General features: G+C 41.6%; 2 protein-coding genes across 8 annotated transcripts in view; one reads left to right on the top strand and one right to left on the bottom strand.

Annotated features, from left to right (window-relative positions):
• Positions 1-11,162, bottom strand: part of eipr1 (EARP complex and GARP complex interacting protein 1) — an 87,271-nt gene extending 76,109 nt beyond the window's left edge. For all 4 annotated transcript variants that reach the window (XM_073927204.1, NM_001430912.1, NM_001430911.1 and 1 more), the window contains 3 exon segments: positions 11,013-11,162; positions 8,032-8,115; positions 3,778-3,910 (listed from right to left, as the gene is read on the bottom strand). In XM_073927204.1, coding sequence (XP_073783305.1) covers positions 3,778-3,910; positions 8,032-8,115; positions 11,013-11,066 — 271 coding nt within the window. In that variant the 5' untranslated portion in view covers positions 11,067-11,162.
• A 125-nt stretch (positions 11,163-11,287) lies between these two features.
• Positions 11,288-18,081, top strand: part of trappc12 (trafficking protein particle complex subunit 12) — a 31,366-nt gene continuing 24,572 nt past the window's right edge. For 2 of the 4 annotated variants that reach the window (XR_012392844.1, XM_005169884.6), the window contains exons 1-3: positions 11,297-11,350; positions 13,236-13,541; positions 16,007-16,833. Coding sequence is in view for 3 of the 4 variants with exons in the window: in XM_005169884.6 (XP_005169941.2) it covers positions 13,256-13,541; positions 16,007-16,833 (1,113 nt within the window). In the remaining variant the exon portion in view is untranslated. 4 annotated transcript variants of the gene reach the window in all.

Genomic DNA, 18,081 nt, shown 5'->3' with positions numbered 1-18,081 from the left:
TTGAAATGCTACAACTATACTCACCGGCCACTTTATTAGGTACACCTTACTAGTACCGGGTTGCACCTTCTTTGGCCTTCAGAACTTTCTTACTCCTTCGTGGCGTAGATTCGGCAAAAAGACCTGGAAATATTCCTCAGAGATTTTGCTCCATATTGACATGATAGCATCACACAGTTGCTGCAGATTTGTCGGCTGCACATTCTTGATGCCAATCTCCCGTTCCACCACATCCCAAAGCTGCTCTATTGGATTGGGATCTGGTGACTGTGGAGGCCATTTGAGTACAGTGAACTCATTGTCATGTTCAAGAAACCAGTCTGAGATGATTGAGCTTTATGACATGGTGCGTTATCCTGCTGGATTAGGCATCAGAAGATGGAGACACTGTGCTCATAAAGGGATGGACATGGTCAGCAACAATACTCAGGTAGGCTGTGGCATTGACACAGGCCCGGATTGGCTAATCGGGAGGACTGGGAGAATTCCCGGTGGGCCGGTCCGTTTTTTGGCCGCGAGGGCCGGTATCCCTAGCTCCAGAATCTGTTGCTCTCAGCAGTCACACTTTTTAAATTTATTTATTCATTTACTTGACCACGGCCTTTTTATTCATTATTTTACCGCAGCTCTGCTCTTTTTATCTATTTTCTAGCAGCTCAGTGAGCAAGTTGCAGCCCGCAGGTTAATGATGAAATAATTTAGATGAGTCATTAATTGACGAACAGCTGTTGTGGTTCAGTGGATAGCACGTTAGTTTAGGACACCACAGACCCGGGTTCGATCCTCGTCTGAGTAATTAATTTTTTTCCTGTTTATTGTTAAGACATATAATACTGTTAGGGTTGTTGAACATTTGAAGTTCTAAAGCAGCTGTTTTCTTGAAAAAGACGTGATAGTGTCCTTAGAAACTGATTTGGAAATGACCTTATTTTAATATAGTCAGTCATGAACTGAGGTGGGCCGGTCTGAGGCTTAAAACTCCAAGGCTGAAAAGGAGTCCCACTCCGGCCCTGCATTGAGACGATACTTAATTGGTACTAATGGGCCTAAAACCTCTTGACAAAGATTTGTCGCAGTAGTCTTGAGCCCATGTGGTGATATGGCTTAAAGATAAACAAGGATTCTTGATGCAGTGCTGCCTGAGGGACTGGAGATCACTGTTGTTCAGCCTAGGCTTGCACCCTTGTCCTTTACGCACTGAAATTCCTCCAGATTCCTGCCGCTGACCGCATAACAGCCAGTGGCGTAGCGCAAAATGCGGAGGCCCCCCTGCAGGGATCACCGATGGGGCCCCCAGTTTTCAAGGGGGTCGGGGGGGTTTGGGGGCGGCAGAGCCAGAGATATACACATATATCTATGATCGGGAGTTTTCCTGGATGTTAGTATTTTTATTTTTATTTCAATTATGAAACTTATAATTTTACATCACTTTTCTACATTGATGGATCAGTGACCGCACGGGCATTCCTGACAAAAAGCTTGTGTTTGCGTGTACAGAAATGTACTATTCACCCTCGCTGTTAAATTTGATCCTCTCCTGCTTTCACTTCTCATACTGACGGAGGGAGCGATTTGTTTGTGAATGAATCTCCATTATCAACGACTCCTTCACTAGCCGACAATAATACAAGTTTCTGGCAGCGCAGCATCTCGTTGTCATATTTCTTTTTCATTGTTTGCTGATTTTATTCAACAAAACTAGCATAAGCTGAGTATTTAGTGCGAATTGGAGCTACTTTGACTTATAGTGAATGCAGTAAGTGGCTGTATTAGTATCAATAACGCTACCTGTTTAGCACAAATTTCAGAACATACAAAAACGTAAAAAACTTAATCCTACCTATGGAATGTTCTGCCTTTGTGCTTTGTTTTCTTTGTTTGCTCGTTACTACACTCGTAGACAGCGCTACAGTCCCGCATCTTCACGTAATTGTCTAGTGCGACTGAATGACATTTGTCCTGGAAGCACTGTACCAATGTGGCGGCGCTATTGACGCATGCTCAGGGTCCCTATACAATATCTAGTGTATATATCTACGTCACAAATTGAGGTGCGGGGAAAGGAGGTGGAGTGGAGCGACAACGCAGGGAATCCTTCACAAACTGAGGAGCGATCACAAACCGAAAGCGGCGAGAGCGTCAAAGTAGCCAGAAGTCATTCATTTTTTAACGAGAACCGGCGGCGAGAAACAGCGGCGCGTCTTCATTGGCTATGACGCGGTTCGGCGGCAAGCAATCAGAATGAAGTAGTCCACCGCTTGAGAGGTGTTCTGAGAACACAGACCTGTGAACTTTGGTTCCGTCCACAGTTGTTCCCAAGAGTTTGATTATTGCGGTTCCTGGATTTTCAATTTTTGAATATCGCGACGACGTGGGGCCCCCTAATCACGCGGGGCCCCCCCGCGGTGCGTGCCCTGCGGGCCCGTCCGCTATGCCACTGATAACAGCATCCGCTCCTCACTTTTGCAGACCGAAAGCCCCCTGCCCGCTCTTCACTCTCGCCGACCGCATACGAGCCCCTGCTTTTAACTTTTGCTGACTGCAACCTCCCCGACCGCTCTTACCTTTTGCCGACCGTAACCCCTCCGACTGCTCTTCACTTTCACTGACTGCATCCCCCCTCCGCTCTTTACTCTTGTCGACCGCATCCACACCGCCCGCTCTTTACTTTTGCCGACCGAAAGCCCCTCGCCTGCTCTTCACTTTCGCCAACCATAACATACACCACCCCCCATGCTCCCTCCCCCACCCCCATCTCTTCACTTACACCAATCGCACTCTAACCTTTAATTTAGAAGTATGCCCACAGAAAATGTAGGTGCATTGGGCTCAAAATTGCTGGCTATGCCCCAGCACGTAAATAGCGAATGCACTATGGTGCGTCTGCAACTAACTAAGGGAATGGGAGATGGGAGACTCTGACTGGTTTAACTCACGTTATGCTTAAAATACACCATGTGCTGGGTACACAGACTCTTTTTTTCCCATCCTTAAAATAGTAAAAGTGGATTCGGACATGCTATTAGCACCATGTGCTTTAGACTTTGCGCTTGGATCATTAAAACAGAGCCCATAATCAGAATCTTTACAGTCAAATGAGGAAAAAACAAATAAATAAATGAAAGTGCGAAGCAGTGGTGCAGTAGGTAGTGCTGTCGCGTCACAGCAAGAAGGTCGCTGGTTCGATCCTCGGCTCAGTTGGCGTTTCTGTGTGGAGTTTGCATGTTCTCTCTGCGTTCGCGTGGGTTTCCTCCGGGTGCTCCGGTTTCCCCCACAGTCCAAAGACATGCGGTACAGATGAATTAGGTTGGCTAAATTGTCCGTAGTGTATGAGTGTGTGTGAATGCATGTGTGGATGTTTCCCAGAGATGGGTTGCGGCTGGAAGGGCATCCGCTGCATAAAAAACTTGCTGGATAAGTTGGCCGTTCATTCCGCTGTGGCGACCCGGGATTAATAAATGGACTAAGCCGACAAGAAAATGAATGAATGAAAATAACCCAAAAAAAGTGAGGGCAAGTGAGGGGATATACGAACAAAAATGAATAAGTAGCACGGTTACATCATTCATTCCCTTATATAATTCAACAAACTAGTGGAAAAAAGGTTGCCAGGCATCAATAGTTACAGATTTGGCCTTATTAATCCTTGTTGTAACTATATGACGAAGGATATGAATGCATTATTGTTTTTGTGCACGTGTGGTGTGAACCAATACTATGACACCTTTAAACACAAAAGACATGCGCAGATGTTGTGAGTGGAAGGGGAAGACTCACTCTTGTTGTAGCATGTGGTCAACACGGCCTTGTCTGCCGGACTGCCGCTGATGTGCCAGATCTCTCCAGCATCGTGCAGGAGGACGCTCTTATTAATCATGTTATTCTCATCATCAAAGTCAATGATGTGGATCTGCAGGAGAGAAACAAAGCAGAGCGCTGAGGAGAGAGAGCGAGCGAGAGAGAGTCCTGGCGGCGGTTCAAAGCGCCGGGACTTCACTCGCAAATATTTGCTTTAATATGACAATAAATGAAATCTCAAACGCTTTTTAAACTTCACACACTCCTCCTGACGCTGATTTCCCAGCTTTTTTATTCCTACTTTGAAGAGGCTGCGTCGTTTGAACTGATTTTAGACGCAGGAAAGTTTCGTGAAGCGTCACAGATTTGAAGAGGGGAAAAATGCAGTGATACAGATGCTTCAAATGTGGCCTTCAGGAGACAGGTTGCTATCAAAAATCACCACCAAAATTTCTGACTAAAAGCATGGACTGGACTGAAAGTTCATCAAGGGTTAGACAAGATTCTAGGTCTTTGAGTGAGAGGCTTTTGGGTCAAATAAGCAAGACCTGTTAGCAGGCCCGGTTTAAGAATTCAGAGGCCCCTGAGAACAATGTCTTGTAGGTCCCCTACCTGGCCGCACCCCATAGTTGAATTAAAAAATAAGGTTAATATAATATTTTTTTAAATAAAATGAATGGATAATGTGGCGAGGCACTGGCGCAGTAGGTAGTGCTGTCGCCTCACAGCAAGAAGGTCGCTGGTTCGAACCTCGGCTCAGTTGGCGTTTCTGTGTGGAGTTTGCATGTTCTCCCTGCCTTTGCGTGGGTTTCCTCCGGGTGCTCCGGTTTCCCCCACAGTCCAAAGACATGTGGTACAGGTGCATTGAGTAGGCTAAATTGTTCGTAGTGTATGAGTGTGTGTGTGAATGTGTGTGTGGATGTTTCCCAGAGATGCGTAGTGGCTGGAAGGGCATCTGCTGCGTAAAAACTTGCTGGATAAGTTGGCGGTTCATTCCACTGTGACAACCCCGGATTAATAAAGGGACTAAACTGACAAAAAAATGAATGAAAAGATGCTGTTAATTTGAGGGTATTTACATCCAAATCAGGTGAACGCTGTAAGAATTACAATCGTTTGCATATGTGCCTCCCACTTGTTAAGGGTCCAAAAGTAATTGGACAGAATAATAATCATAAATCAAGCTTTTGCTTTTTAATACTTGGTTGCAAATCATTCTAAAATCATTGAGCAATCAGGGAAGAATTAGGTGAGTTCAATAGTTTACATTTGTGACCTTTTATATAGTGAAAAGTATGTTGGAAGCATGTAACTATTGACTTACAGTTACAATGGGAGTCAATGGTTACATGCTTCCATTCATTTTCTTGTCGGCTTAGTCCCTTTATTAATCCGGGGTCGCCACAGCAGAATGAACCGCCAACTTATCCAGCAAGTTTTTACGCAGCGGATGCCCTTCCAGCCGCAACCCATCTCTGGGAAACATCCACACACACATTCGCACACACACTCATACACTACGGACAATTTAGCTTACCCAATTCACCTGTACTGCATGTCTTTGGACTGTTTGGGAAAACCAGAGCACCCGGAGGAAACCCACGCGAAGGCAGGGAGAACATGCAAACTCCACACAGAAACACTAACTGAGCCGAGGTACGAACCAGCAACCCAGCGACCTTCTTGCTGTGAGGCGACAGCACTACCTACTGCGCCACTGCCTCGCCTACATGCTTCCAACATTCTTCAAAACATCTTCTTTTGTGTTCAGCAGTAGAAAGAAGATCATAAATGTTAGAAACAAGTCGAGGGTGAGTAAATGATGACAGAACTTTCATTTTTGGGTGAACTGTCCCTTTAAAATGTACATATCTAATAAGAATAAATGGTTACCTCATAGTAACTTAAGAGTACAAAAGTGTACCCTAAAGGTACAAAACTATGTGTGTGTGTGTGTGCATACGCGAGGCCATCGTTGGCTTTCAGGCAGCTGAGAGTTGGAGAGGAAGCCATTAACCTTGGGTTGGACTGCACTGAAGGAGAATTATTAGGCAACGTTATAATTTTATGGAGGGAGGCAATACAAATAAATTTCGATGGCTGGACAGGATAATTGGAGGCGTTGGAAGGTTGTGTAATGAGCGCTGGGCTAGGAGAGACCGGCTTGTGATTTATCAGCCTCTGCTCCAAAGTGAATTATCACATGAGCCTCCTCTCTTGCCGTAGCGCTGAAGTTTCCCCTCCCTCAAATGGTTCCAAACCTTTATCAGTAGCTGCGTCCCAAATCGCATACTTATGCACTATTCTACGCCATTTTGTAGAATTAATAGTGTAAGTAGTGCATTCACACTGAAAACTCTAAAAATAGTATGTGCACTTTAATTACCCGGATGATGCACTCATTCAGCCGCTAAAGTGTGGAAACACTGCAGAAACACTTTGATTGACATTCTACCTTTTGTACGTGTCATCAGAGGGGGAAAGCCCCGCCCACTAGTGACCATCTCTCTCTCATTAGCATGGACAGTGTGCCATTTCTGTAACGTTCCAACAAACTTTGATACTTTTCCATGCTTTGTTCCAAACCTCTATGAGTTTCGATCTTCCATTAAACATAAAAGAAGATATTTAGAAGAATGCTGAAACCTGTAACTATTGACTTTTGTAGTATTTCATTCCTGTTATTGATGTCAGTAAAAGTGTTTCGCTTTTGATTACAACAGAAAAAGGCACTAGCTGCGTCCCAAATGGCACACTATACACTATGCACTCATGCACTATGTACTTATGCACTTTCACATTCAACAGGATAGTATATGTATGTAGTGTCGTCCCAAATGGCACACTAATGTTTATTTTACTAAGCGGAAATTCAAACCGTTTCCCTAATCAGTGAAATAAACGACCAAATTATCAAATAATACCTGCCGTGAGTATTGCCGCGTTCACCATCGGGAGGCGCTATAATCACTCTCGTAGGAAAATTTTGCTTTCACCATCCAAAATAAATAAAGTTACACAACATGTGCGTCCGATAGCTCCACCCCTTCCTCTACGTAAGCAAACCTGTGGTCGTTGAGTGCGTGAAGTGTCCATCATTACACACTTAATTTTAGCGGCTAAATGAGTGCATCATCCGGGTAATTAAAGCGCACTTATTATTATTAGAGTTTTCAGTGTGAACACACTACTTACACTATTTATACTACAAAATGGCGTAGAATAGTGCATAAGTATGCGATTTGGGACGCAGCTATGGACACTTCACGCACTCAACGACGGCAGGTTTGCTTACGTAGCGGAAGGGGCGGAGCTATCGGACGCACATGTTGTGTAACTTTATTTATTTTGGATGGTGAAAGCAAAATTTTCCTACGAGAGTGATTATAGCGCCTCCCGATGGTGAATGCGGTTATACTCATGGCAGGTATTATTTGATAATTCAGTCGTTTATTTCACTGATTAGGCAATCGTTAAACGTCATCAGGGAAACGGTTTGAATTTCCGCTTAGTAAAATAAACATTAGTGCTCCATTTGGGACGACACTACATGCATATACTATCCTGTTAAATGTGTAAGTGCATAAGTACATAGTGCATGAGTGTATAGTGTGCCATTTGGGACGAAGCTAGTGTCTTTTTCTGTTGTAATCAAAAGCGAAACACTTTTACTGACATCAATAACAGGAATGAAATACTACAAAAGTCAATAGTTACAGGTTTCAGCATTCTTCTAAATATCTTCTTTTGTGTTCATTGGAAGAAAGAAACTCATAGAGGTTTGGAACAAAGCATGGCAAAGTATCAAAGTTTGTTGGAACGTTACAGAAATGGCACACTCTCTATGCTAATGAGGGAAAGATGGTCACTAGTGGGCGGGGCTTTCCCCCTCTGATGACACGTACAAAAGGTAGAATGTCAATCAAAGTGTTTCTGCAGACTGTTTTCATCAAGTCTGATTATAAACAATACAATAATATGCTGTTTGACAATAGTAAACAATTGTTTACTATTAGAAGCTGCTTTTATTCACACACTGCTGACACACCACTGTGTTTAATCCCCTTATAAAAGTGATTTTTGCACAATAGGTTCACTTTAAATGTACACGAATTAACAACACACATAAAAATAGACTCTGTGGCATCAGCACTGACACCATTATATCAAATTTGAGGATTCCAGCTGAATCCACAGCAGACACGCCATAATCCCATGCGTACGTTCACTCACCTGGTTATCAAATTTGAGTGACTGTGTGCCCACTAGAAACCTGATGGCATCTGTCTCAGCTGTCTGAGCTGTCAGAGCTCGAGCCTGCAAACCACAGCCCATGCATTAATGATACACATACACACACACACACACACACACACACACACACACACACACACACACACACACACACACACACACACACACACACACACACACGCACACACACACACACACACACACACACACACACATATATATGACACAAAATGGCTGTCAAATTTCCGGATATCATAGGTGGGTTGGTTCATTAACATATTTTCTGTCTAAAAGTAGGTTCACACAAAAAAAGTAAACAGTACACTGTAAAGTTGACTCTTACTCTAACTTAAGTTAACCTTAAAGGCAGCACGGTGGCTCAGTGGTTAGCACTGTCGCTTCACGGCAAGAAGATCGCTGGTTTGAGTCCCAACTGGGTCAGTTGGCAATTCTGTGTGGAGTTTGCATGTTCTTCCCGTTTTGGCGTGGGTTTCCTTTGGGTGCTCTGGTTTCCCCCACAGTCCAAACACATGCGCTATAGGGGAATTGTATAAACTGGATCGGCTGTAGTGTATGAGTGTGAATGCACGTGTGTATGGATGTTTCCTAATTCTGGGTTTCGGATGGAAAGGTATGCGCTGCATAGAACATATTCCGGAATAGTTGGCGGTTCATTCCGCTGTGGCGTCCCCTTTTAAATAAGGGACTAGGCCGAAGGAAAATGAATGAATAAAGTTGACCTTATAAGGCAACTTATTGTAGAGCTTTTTGATTTAACTCAACTTAAATTGACTGAACAGCAGTAAAAAAAAGTTAAAAGATATGTCAACTCAACAAAGCCCTGAAATTTTAAGTTGAGTCAACTTTTATGTTTTTTTACTGTTACATTGCAATCTAAACAAGCAGCTCACTAAATAACAAAAACTGCTGCTTATTTTGTTCATTAAAAGTAAACAAATTGTGTATATATATATACTGTAGTCTAAGTAAATAAATAATTTAAATAAACTATATTGATGTGTGGAAGGCGACGCAGTGGCGCAGTATGTAGTGCTGTCGCCTCACAGCAGGAAGGTCGCTGGTTCGAGCCTCGGCTGGGTCAGTTGGAGTTTCTGTGTGGAGTTTGCATGTTCTCCCAGCGTTCGCAGTGGGTTTCCTCCGGGTGCTCTGGTTTCCCCCACAGTCCAAAGACATGCACTACAGGTGAATTGGCTAATTTGTCCATAGTGTATGAGTGTGAATGAGTGTGTATGGATGTTTCGCAGAGATGGGTTGCAACTGGAAGGGCATCCACTGCGTAAATCCATATGCTGGATAAGTTGGCGGTTCATTCTGCTGTGGCGACCCCAGATTAATAAAGGGACTACGCCGACAAGAAAATGAATGATGTGTGGGTTGCTGAACTGATGTAAAAATCAGCTTGTTATGTATGACGTCACGCAAAGTAGCTTGGGATCTATCAAACTGTACAAAACGCTCAACAACTGGTACTTATAAATGTTAAGAAATCGATTTTTAAAAAATTGTGATCGCAATATTTTTTACAGTTGAAGTCAGAATTATTCGCCCCCCTTTGATTTTTATTTTCTTTTTTAATTATTTCCCAAATGATGTTTAACAGATTCAGGAATTTTTCACACTATGTCTGATAACATTTTTTCTTCTGGAGAAAGTCTTATTTGTTTTATTTCGGCTAGAATGAAAGCAGTTTTGAATTTTTTAAACCATTTAAAGGACAAAATTATTAGCCCCCTTTCAGCTAATTTTGTTGTCAATTGTCTACAGAAAAAAACATTGTTATACAGTAACTTGCCTAATTACCCAAACCTGCCTAGTTAATCTAATTAACCTAGCTAAGCCTTTAAATGTCTCTTTAAGCTGTATAGAAGAATATCTAGTCTAGTTTACTGTCATCATGGCAACAGAAATGCCAACTGACCCAGCTGGGGCTCGAACCAGGGTCGTCTATATATACATATATATGGGCGGCACGGTGCAACATTAGTGCTGTCCGTCGCCCCAAAGCAAGAAGGTCGCTGTTTCAAGCCCCGGCTGGGTCAGTTGGCATTTCTGTGTGGAGTGTGCATGTTCTCCCTGTGTTGGCGTGGGTTTCCTCCAGGTGCTCCGGTTTCCCCCACAGTCCAAACACATGCGCTACAGGTGAAATCATGAACTAAATTGACCATAGTGTATTGTGTGTGAATGGGAGTGTCCCAGTACTGGGTTGCAGCTGGAAGGCCATCTGCTGCTTAAAACATATGCTGGATAAGTTGGCGGTTCATTCCGCTATGCCGACCCCTCATTAATAAAAGGACTAAGCCAAAAAAAATGAATGAATATAGATAGATAGATAGATAGATAGATAGATAGATAGATAGATAGATAGATAGATAGATAGATAGATAGATAGATAGATAGATGGATGGATGGATGGATGGATGGATGGATGGATGGATGGATGGATGGATGGATGGATGGAGGGATAGATAGATAGATAGATAGATAGATAGATAGATAGATAGATAGATAGATAGATAGATAGATAGAGAGATAGATAGATAGATAGATAGATAGATAGATAGATAGATAGATAGATAGATAGATAGATATTTTTGGCACTATTGACATTTAATATTTATGTACACACACACACACACACACACACACACACACACACACACACACAAATACACCGCAATATAATGTAGTATATGCACTATACAATATAATTGAATGTAATGGTAATAACAGTAGGTAGGTGATATGATAAACATACATTGAGTGTTATTAAAACGAAACATATATCTCTATATTTATAATATAGGTACTAAAACATGCTTAATAACCATCTGATATGAAACTTGAAATAATAAAGCAGATTTAAAAAGCCATTGTATTTATATGAGGCTACTGTGTGCAAGAATATAAAGACAAATTATGAAGCCATTCAGTAACGTTACCTGAAACTCCAGGCCATAAATAACCGGTGCATCATCCTCCATCTTGTTTACCATTCAAGTATTTATATATCATGAAATTCAGAGATAAACATTCTCCTCTTTATCAAATACTAATAACACGTACAGCAGTTCCGCGAGAGTAAAAATGATGAGTACGCAAACAGCGCACGACAACTTACGTAATGCGCTTGGGTACGTAGTCAAGCTTTAGCGTAAGTTTGTTCGTGAATCCGCAGCGGGGATGTTTGTCACCTTTCGTACACCGTAGGGATCGTTTCTACGCTAGTGCGCATGCGTTTGTTTACACCGCTGTCATCTCAGCGTTCATTTAACTGAAGGTAAAATCATTTTTTTAATGTTTTAGTAAAGTACTGTTTCTGTGTAAAGACTGTGAAGGTCTTCAAAATGCCGTTCAGTCATTGAATTTAGTGTGAATTCATGTTGTCGTCACAGAGCTCTGTAGATATGCTAGCCTAATCATATTTGACTATGGCTTCTTCAGTATGTTTGTATTTCTGTTTAGCTCTGAGATGAATATGAGGATGATGAACCTCTGTTTTGTGTTGGTTAGAGACAAAGAAAGGGTTTCAGATATTTAAAATAGAGTTTATTTGTCATATCTTAGGTTTGCTTTATTTTATTTCATGCTAAATAGGCTAAATATATAAAGGAGAATTTTTGAATGCACTTAAATTTAACTGCACTTAACTGTATTTGTATAATACTTTAAAGCTTAAAATCATATGTTTAATACTGCACTCCTAATGAAACACATCATTGTAAATATTGTATTGCATTTCGCAATTATTATTCATTCATTCATTTATTTTCTTGCTGGCTTAGTCCCTTTATTAATCCGGGGTCGCCACCGCGGAATGAACCGCCAACTATAGAGGTAAAGTTGGTTTTATATTCGCATATTCGTTCATTTAGAAGTCTATAAATTGTTTACCATGTTACTTTGAATATTCGATCGGAATTAGCATGCAAACATGACTTGAAAACAACGTTAACAATGTATTTTGACTGGGAACAATGTTGTACTTTGAAAGTCATTGGCTGCTAATATGATTTAGCTGTTTAGAGCTTGCAAATAATACTTTTCTGAAATTATATTATTAAAAGAAAAGTCAGAATGTGCGAATATAAAACCAACTTTACCTTTATCCGCCAACTTATCCAGCATGTGTTTTTACGCAGCAGATGCCCTTCCAGCTGCACCCCATCTCTGGGAAACACCCATACACTCTCATTCACACACATACACTATCAACAGTTTTAGCCTACCCAATTCACCTGAACCGCATGTCTTAGGACTGTGGGGAAACCGGAGCACCCGGAGTGCTCATGAAGCAGTGTTTCGAAAGCAATCATCACAAAACAATGTTGACTTTTTTTTTCGTAATAAAGGTACACTGTATGTTACAGCATGTATTTCTTTGTCACAAGGGCATTTAGTGAGCTTAAAGACTGCGTAAAATCAAAATGTACAATATTTATTGTGCAAGCTCTCATTGTTATATATTTTAGGATCAAATTTTTATTAAACAGGTTGAAAAATCTTGCACACATACAGACAAGAATAACAACCAACTGCAATTTCTATTAATACCCCACCCCTGGCGAAAAATGATAAATAATAAACAAATAAAAGGAAATAAATCAGAGCCAGAAATAAGAAGAGAGAGCAAAAATTAAATAAATAAATAAAAAACACAACAATTACTGAAGTAAATGAATTTACTTTTGCATTTAACTTCTCACAAGAACACTTTTAGGTATGGTAGGTGCATTGGACTTTCACACATATGTAAATAAAATGGAAAAAAAATCACAATAACATATGTTTTATCTTCACATTATTATTTGTTAAGTGAATAACTAATCCGTGCAAGTTAATCCACTGGAATAAAAAACTTGTTTAGGTAATCTTCAATCAAAATTGACCATTTACTTCTGCGTTTTGAGCTGGTCCTTCTTTTGACGTCAACCTGAAGATTTCAATAGCAACTGTTTAGTAATATTCTTAACCACGCCCCTCTTACTGTTACTGGAATGATTTGCACAGCAAAGCTCCGCCCCCTACTCAATATTCAGTTTCAGTTATAAACACATCAGCACACTGAAATAAAAGTCTCACCCGCCTCTGGTCTTTAATTGAAGTGATCGGTTTTATTTGCACCTGATGTACTGACCTGTGTGTGCTTTAATTGGGAATCTCAGGGAACACTCAGGCTGGACTCATGGACAGCAGCGAAGGTCCAGCTCAGAGGCCCATCACTCTGGATATAGATGCAGGCATTGAGACCCCCGAGACCTCTGTCCCACCCCAGAACGACCTAACAGAAGCTTCATTTCGAGAGGAGAGCATCGATTTGAATGCAGAAAACTTTGCTTCACCGCAGGACGACAGCATTCACTCTGAGAGCCTCATGGACAAGCTGAACGACCAGATGATGGAGAGCGTGATGATTTCAGACTCGCCCAACAGCGAGGAAGAGGACGCGGTTCCTATTGACTCGCTTTTAGGTAGGCTCAATTTGTCTTGTTGTGTTTAAAAGCTTTAATTGCGATTTATGGTACTATCACGATATTGATCTAAAGGCTCGTTTACACTTGGTGGTACAGTATGGTACAATATTGTTCGGTACGGGTCACCTTTATCAGGCTTGTGTCTCTACTGCCCAATGACACCCTTCTGGCAGGCGTGGTGTTCGACAGAAAGCTGCAGTCGACGTCATTCTCGCTTGAGTTTCACATATCATATGTGCAGCACTTCTTACTAAACAAATGCTTTAAATAAATAAATACTTATGTATATGTTTATTACTAACCTTTCTATGAACATGATTTGATTATAACTGCAGATCAATGAAATAGCCTACTGTAACCTGTACTGTAACCTCTTCGATTATAGAAAATAAATAAATAAAACGTATATGAACACATTCAGAGTCTCTGAAATGTTACCGATTACAAATAAAAATACTTAAAACATACATTTAGGCCTTATTTGGGTTCATAAACGATATGAAACATATACAGTCAGTACAAACCTCTCATTTTTAAAGTGCTTTCACACCTGCCTTATTTAGTTGGGTTGAATCGCACTTGACTTCGTTTTCTTTCTTGGTGCGGTTCGTTTGGGCAGGTGTGAATGTAGCGATCGTACTCGAGTGAGCACCAAAAGCGGACCAAAAAATCGTACCGAGACTTTCTTGAAGAGGTGTTCTCAGTACGCTTTCAAACAAACTCTGGAGCGTTTCGTTTGTGGTGCACTGTAAACCCTAATGTTGTCTTTACTTAAACAATTAAGTAAAGCCGACTGAACATAACTTAAAATTTAGCATTTTGGTTCTATCACTTAAAAATATGAGTATGAGTTAATTTAACGTATTTACCATGAAAACGCATAAACTTAAGATTCCAAGTGTAGTGAGCTCAAAATCATAATCAATCCTTTGAAAAACATAGGTCATTTTCACAAATGTAGTCATGACTGTAAAATTCTAATATGTGCAATCTTTTAAGTGCAAGGTCTTTTTTTAAATCAGAAAACAAATGGCTTAAGGTATATTAATGATAAAATAATAATAATAATAATAATAATATAATAATAATAATGATATAATATGAATAAATGACTACTTATTTTTTGTTGAAAATTTATTCATAGTATATTATTACACACGCATGCACACACATGCATATATATATATATATATATATATATATATATATATATATATATATATATATATATATATATATATATATATATATATATATATATATATGCACACACACTGAAAACCCTAATATGTTGACTGAACAAAATTAATTGAGTAGACTCGTTGCCTCAATTTAATTGAGTAATGGAGTCTCCCAAAACTTTCATATTTAAGTTTATTTAACTTGCCAGTTTTGTAGACTATACTTAAATTGTTCAGTTCACCAAACTTAGTATTAAGTTAAATAAACTTAAATATGATTAACTATGATTATGTTTAAACCGGCTTATAAAAGTGATTTTTGCATCATAGGTGCCCTTTAAGTCTTTATGCATTTGTTGCTTGAACAACCACTGCCAATACAACAATCTAAATATTCTCAAAAAGCACTCTAAACGTTATTATAAAACATGATGAAAAATCAGGCCCCGTTTACAATAATGCATTTCAGTTTGAAAACGCATACGTTTTGCTACGGTTACGCCATCCGTCCACACTACGCCGGAGTTTTCGAGCGCCGAAAACGGAGCGTTTTGGAACCGTTGAAGAGGCCGATTTTATTCTGAAGCGCTGCTGCTCCATCTCAGTGTGAATGAGGGAAAACGGAGACATCTGAAAATGGAGGCGGGGCTGCTGAGATTCGCTACCTGATTGGGTCTTTTGTGTCATTGCATATCCTTCCCTAATTCGTCAAGCCCCTATCACATGACTATAACACATGGCTTTAACGCTACCGGAAGACAGCAGACCAGCCTTCACTGTAGACAACAACACGGACACAGAAATGGGAGCGTTGTTTGCACTATTGTCTGTTTTATTCGTCATTGTCCAGTTATTCATTAGTTACGTTTAGTAACAACTCGACCTCGTCGTCTGTCCACAAAAACACCTCTCTTGCTTTCTTTGCTACCGCTTTCATTGTTCAACCGGCGTTTGTTGACTAACATTAACCAAATGCCAAGTGAGACACATGCTTCCTGTTTATACTAGAACGCGCATGCGCAGAGAGCGCGAATGGTCACGTGATATACGTTTTTGGTGGCGTAGTGTGGACGGAGATATGTTCAGAAACGCTAGGTGAAACGCTAGTGTGGACGCGGATCGTTTTTGATCTAAAACGCCGTTTTAAAACTAAAATGCACAAGTGTAAACGAGGCCTCAGTTACGGTATTTTGAACTGCCCAAGATATTAAAATGTTATGATATTGTGCTCATTATCATGATATATTGAATTATTTATTATCGACATGTGTCTACTTTTAGGGCAGAATGATGATGAAGAGGCGTCCAAAACACCTGATGGAGATGCAGAAGAGCCAAACGGAGATGATAGTACTGAACATGAAGAAACATCTGAGGGTTTATTGGAAGAAGAGAAGCAAGAGGAGAAGATCATTCAGGCGGATGATGACAAAAGGGAAATCACTCCTCCAAACCTAGAAACTCCCGAATCTCAGGACGCATCCATCGAAATAAATACCATTTCAACCCCCAGAGAAGATCCCGTCCCAGTGTGTACGATCTTCAGCCAGGCAGCGCAGCCCAAAACACAAGCTCTGGTTCCCGACGGCTTCCAACCTACGCTTGTCAAATCTCCCAGTTTTACCACGGGCAGCACAGAAACCCCCAACAAACTCATCCCGCAGGTGTGCCAGCCGAGTCCCAGCCTCAGTAAGTTCTTCACGGATAACGGCGCGGTCAACCCTGCCTCAGACTTCTTCGATTCCTTCACGACGTCCACCTCTTTCATATCCGTCAGCAACCCGAACGCAGAGTCGCTCAATCCTTCGGAATCTCCTCAGGAAGCTGTACCAACCAGCACGTACTTTACACCAGCTGCGAACAAACCACAAGGGAGTCCTGTTGAGGTCTCGGCACCCATGAATAAGCTGCAGGCCGTGTTTTCGAGTGGAGATGACCCCTTTGCGAGCGCTCTGATCAATAGCGAGCTGGATAAGAGATACGATGCTTGGCTTCCCTCTGATGACACTAGGAAAGTGCTGATTTCGGTGGCCACACAGCAGATCAGCCCTGGTCAGATACCCAGAGAGCAGCTGGCCATGCCTGGACTCAAGTTTGACAACCTGCAGGTCAGTGCTGTTTCACAATACACTTTAACTAGGATTAAGAATGCTTTCACACCTAGATGTTTGATAGGAAACCTGGCGCTTTTGCATTATTAGCTTTGGACGTATATGAACACAGCAAGGCGAAGCAGTGGTGCAGTAGGTAGTGCTGTCATCTCATAGCAAGAAGGTCGCTGGTCCGAGCCTCGGCTGGGTCAGTTGGCGTTTCTGTGTCGAGTTTGCATGTTCTCCCTGGGTTTCCTCCGAGTGCTTCGGTTTCCTCCACAGTCTAAAGACATGCGGTACAGGTGATTTGGGTAGGCTTAATTGTCCATAGTGTATGAGTGTGATTAAGTGTTTATGGATGTTTCCCAGAGATGGGTTGCATCTGGAAGGGCATCCGCCGCGTAAAAAAAACACATGCTGGATAAGTTGATGGTTCATTCCGCTGTGGCGACCCCTGATTAATAAGGGGACTAAGCCGACTAGAGAATGAATGAATGAATGAACGCCGCAATCGTGCTCTGAACTGCGCCAAAACAATCTGAGATCACCTGAATGAGGTGTTTTGGTTTAAACGAACTCTAAATCGGTTCGGTTGTAGTGAGAAAGCAATATTCAGGCTAGATCACAGGCAAAAAAAATCTGTTATCATCTGGTAGGACAAATAAAATGCTTTTTTTGAAGACTAAAGCCTGATTTATACTTCTTCGTCAAGTGACCGGCGTAACTCACGGCGCATGCAACGCGCGTGGCTGTGCATTTATACTTCTGCTGCTGTCTCTGTTGGTCTGCATTAACACTTCCGAAACGCTAGTTGGCAGTGAGGTGTAAATGTTCCTCTGTGTCGTGTTTCTTCGCTTTTGTTTTGCTTTTCCTGAACACTCCCGGGATGTACAAGTGGCTCAAACTCGCTCATTTTGAGGCAGGAACCGGCGGACGTGCAACAACTTTAACTATGAGGTAAACACAAAACAAAACTTTCCATCCGGAGCTCCTTCACGGGACTCCACACTTGTAAACAATCGCTCGCGCCATTCGGCGGCTCTCGGTCCCACCCAGACTCGTCAGCGCTACCAAGCCGACCAATCACAGAGCTTATGCTACGCGTCGTTGCGACGTGTAGTTACAATTTTTGAGAGGTGCACGTCAGTGACGGCGACGGCCACGGCGAAGGGCTATGCGTCAGCGCTGTGGCATACGCCGGTGATTGACGCAAGAGTATAAATCAGCCTTAAGGGCCCTATCATACACCCGGCGCAATGTGGCGCA

Source organism: Danio rerio, chromosome 17 (assembly GCF_049306965.1).
Source record: "Danio rerio strain Tuebingen ecotype United States chromosome 17, GRCz12tu, whole genome shotgun sequence".
NCBI lineage: Eukaryota > Metazoa > Chordata > Actinopteri > Cypriniformes > Danionidae > Danio > Danio rerio.
The sequence above is the reverse complement of the archived record's forward strand: the minus strand, read 5'-3'. Positions and strand labels throughout refer to the sequence as shown.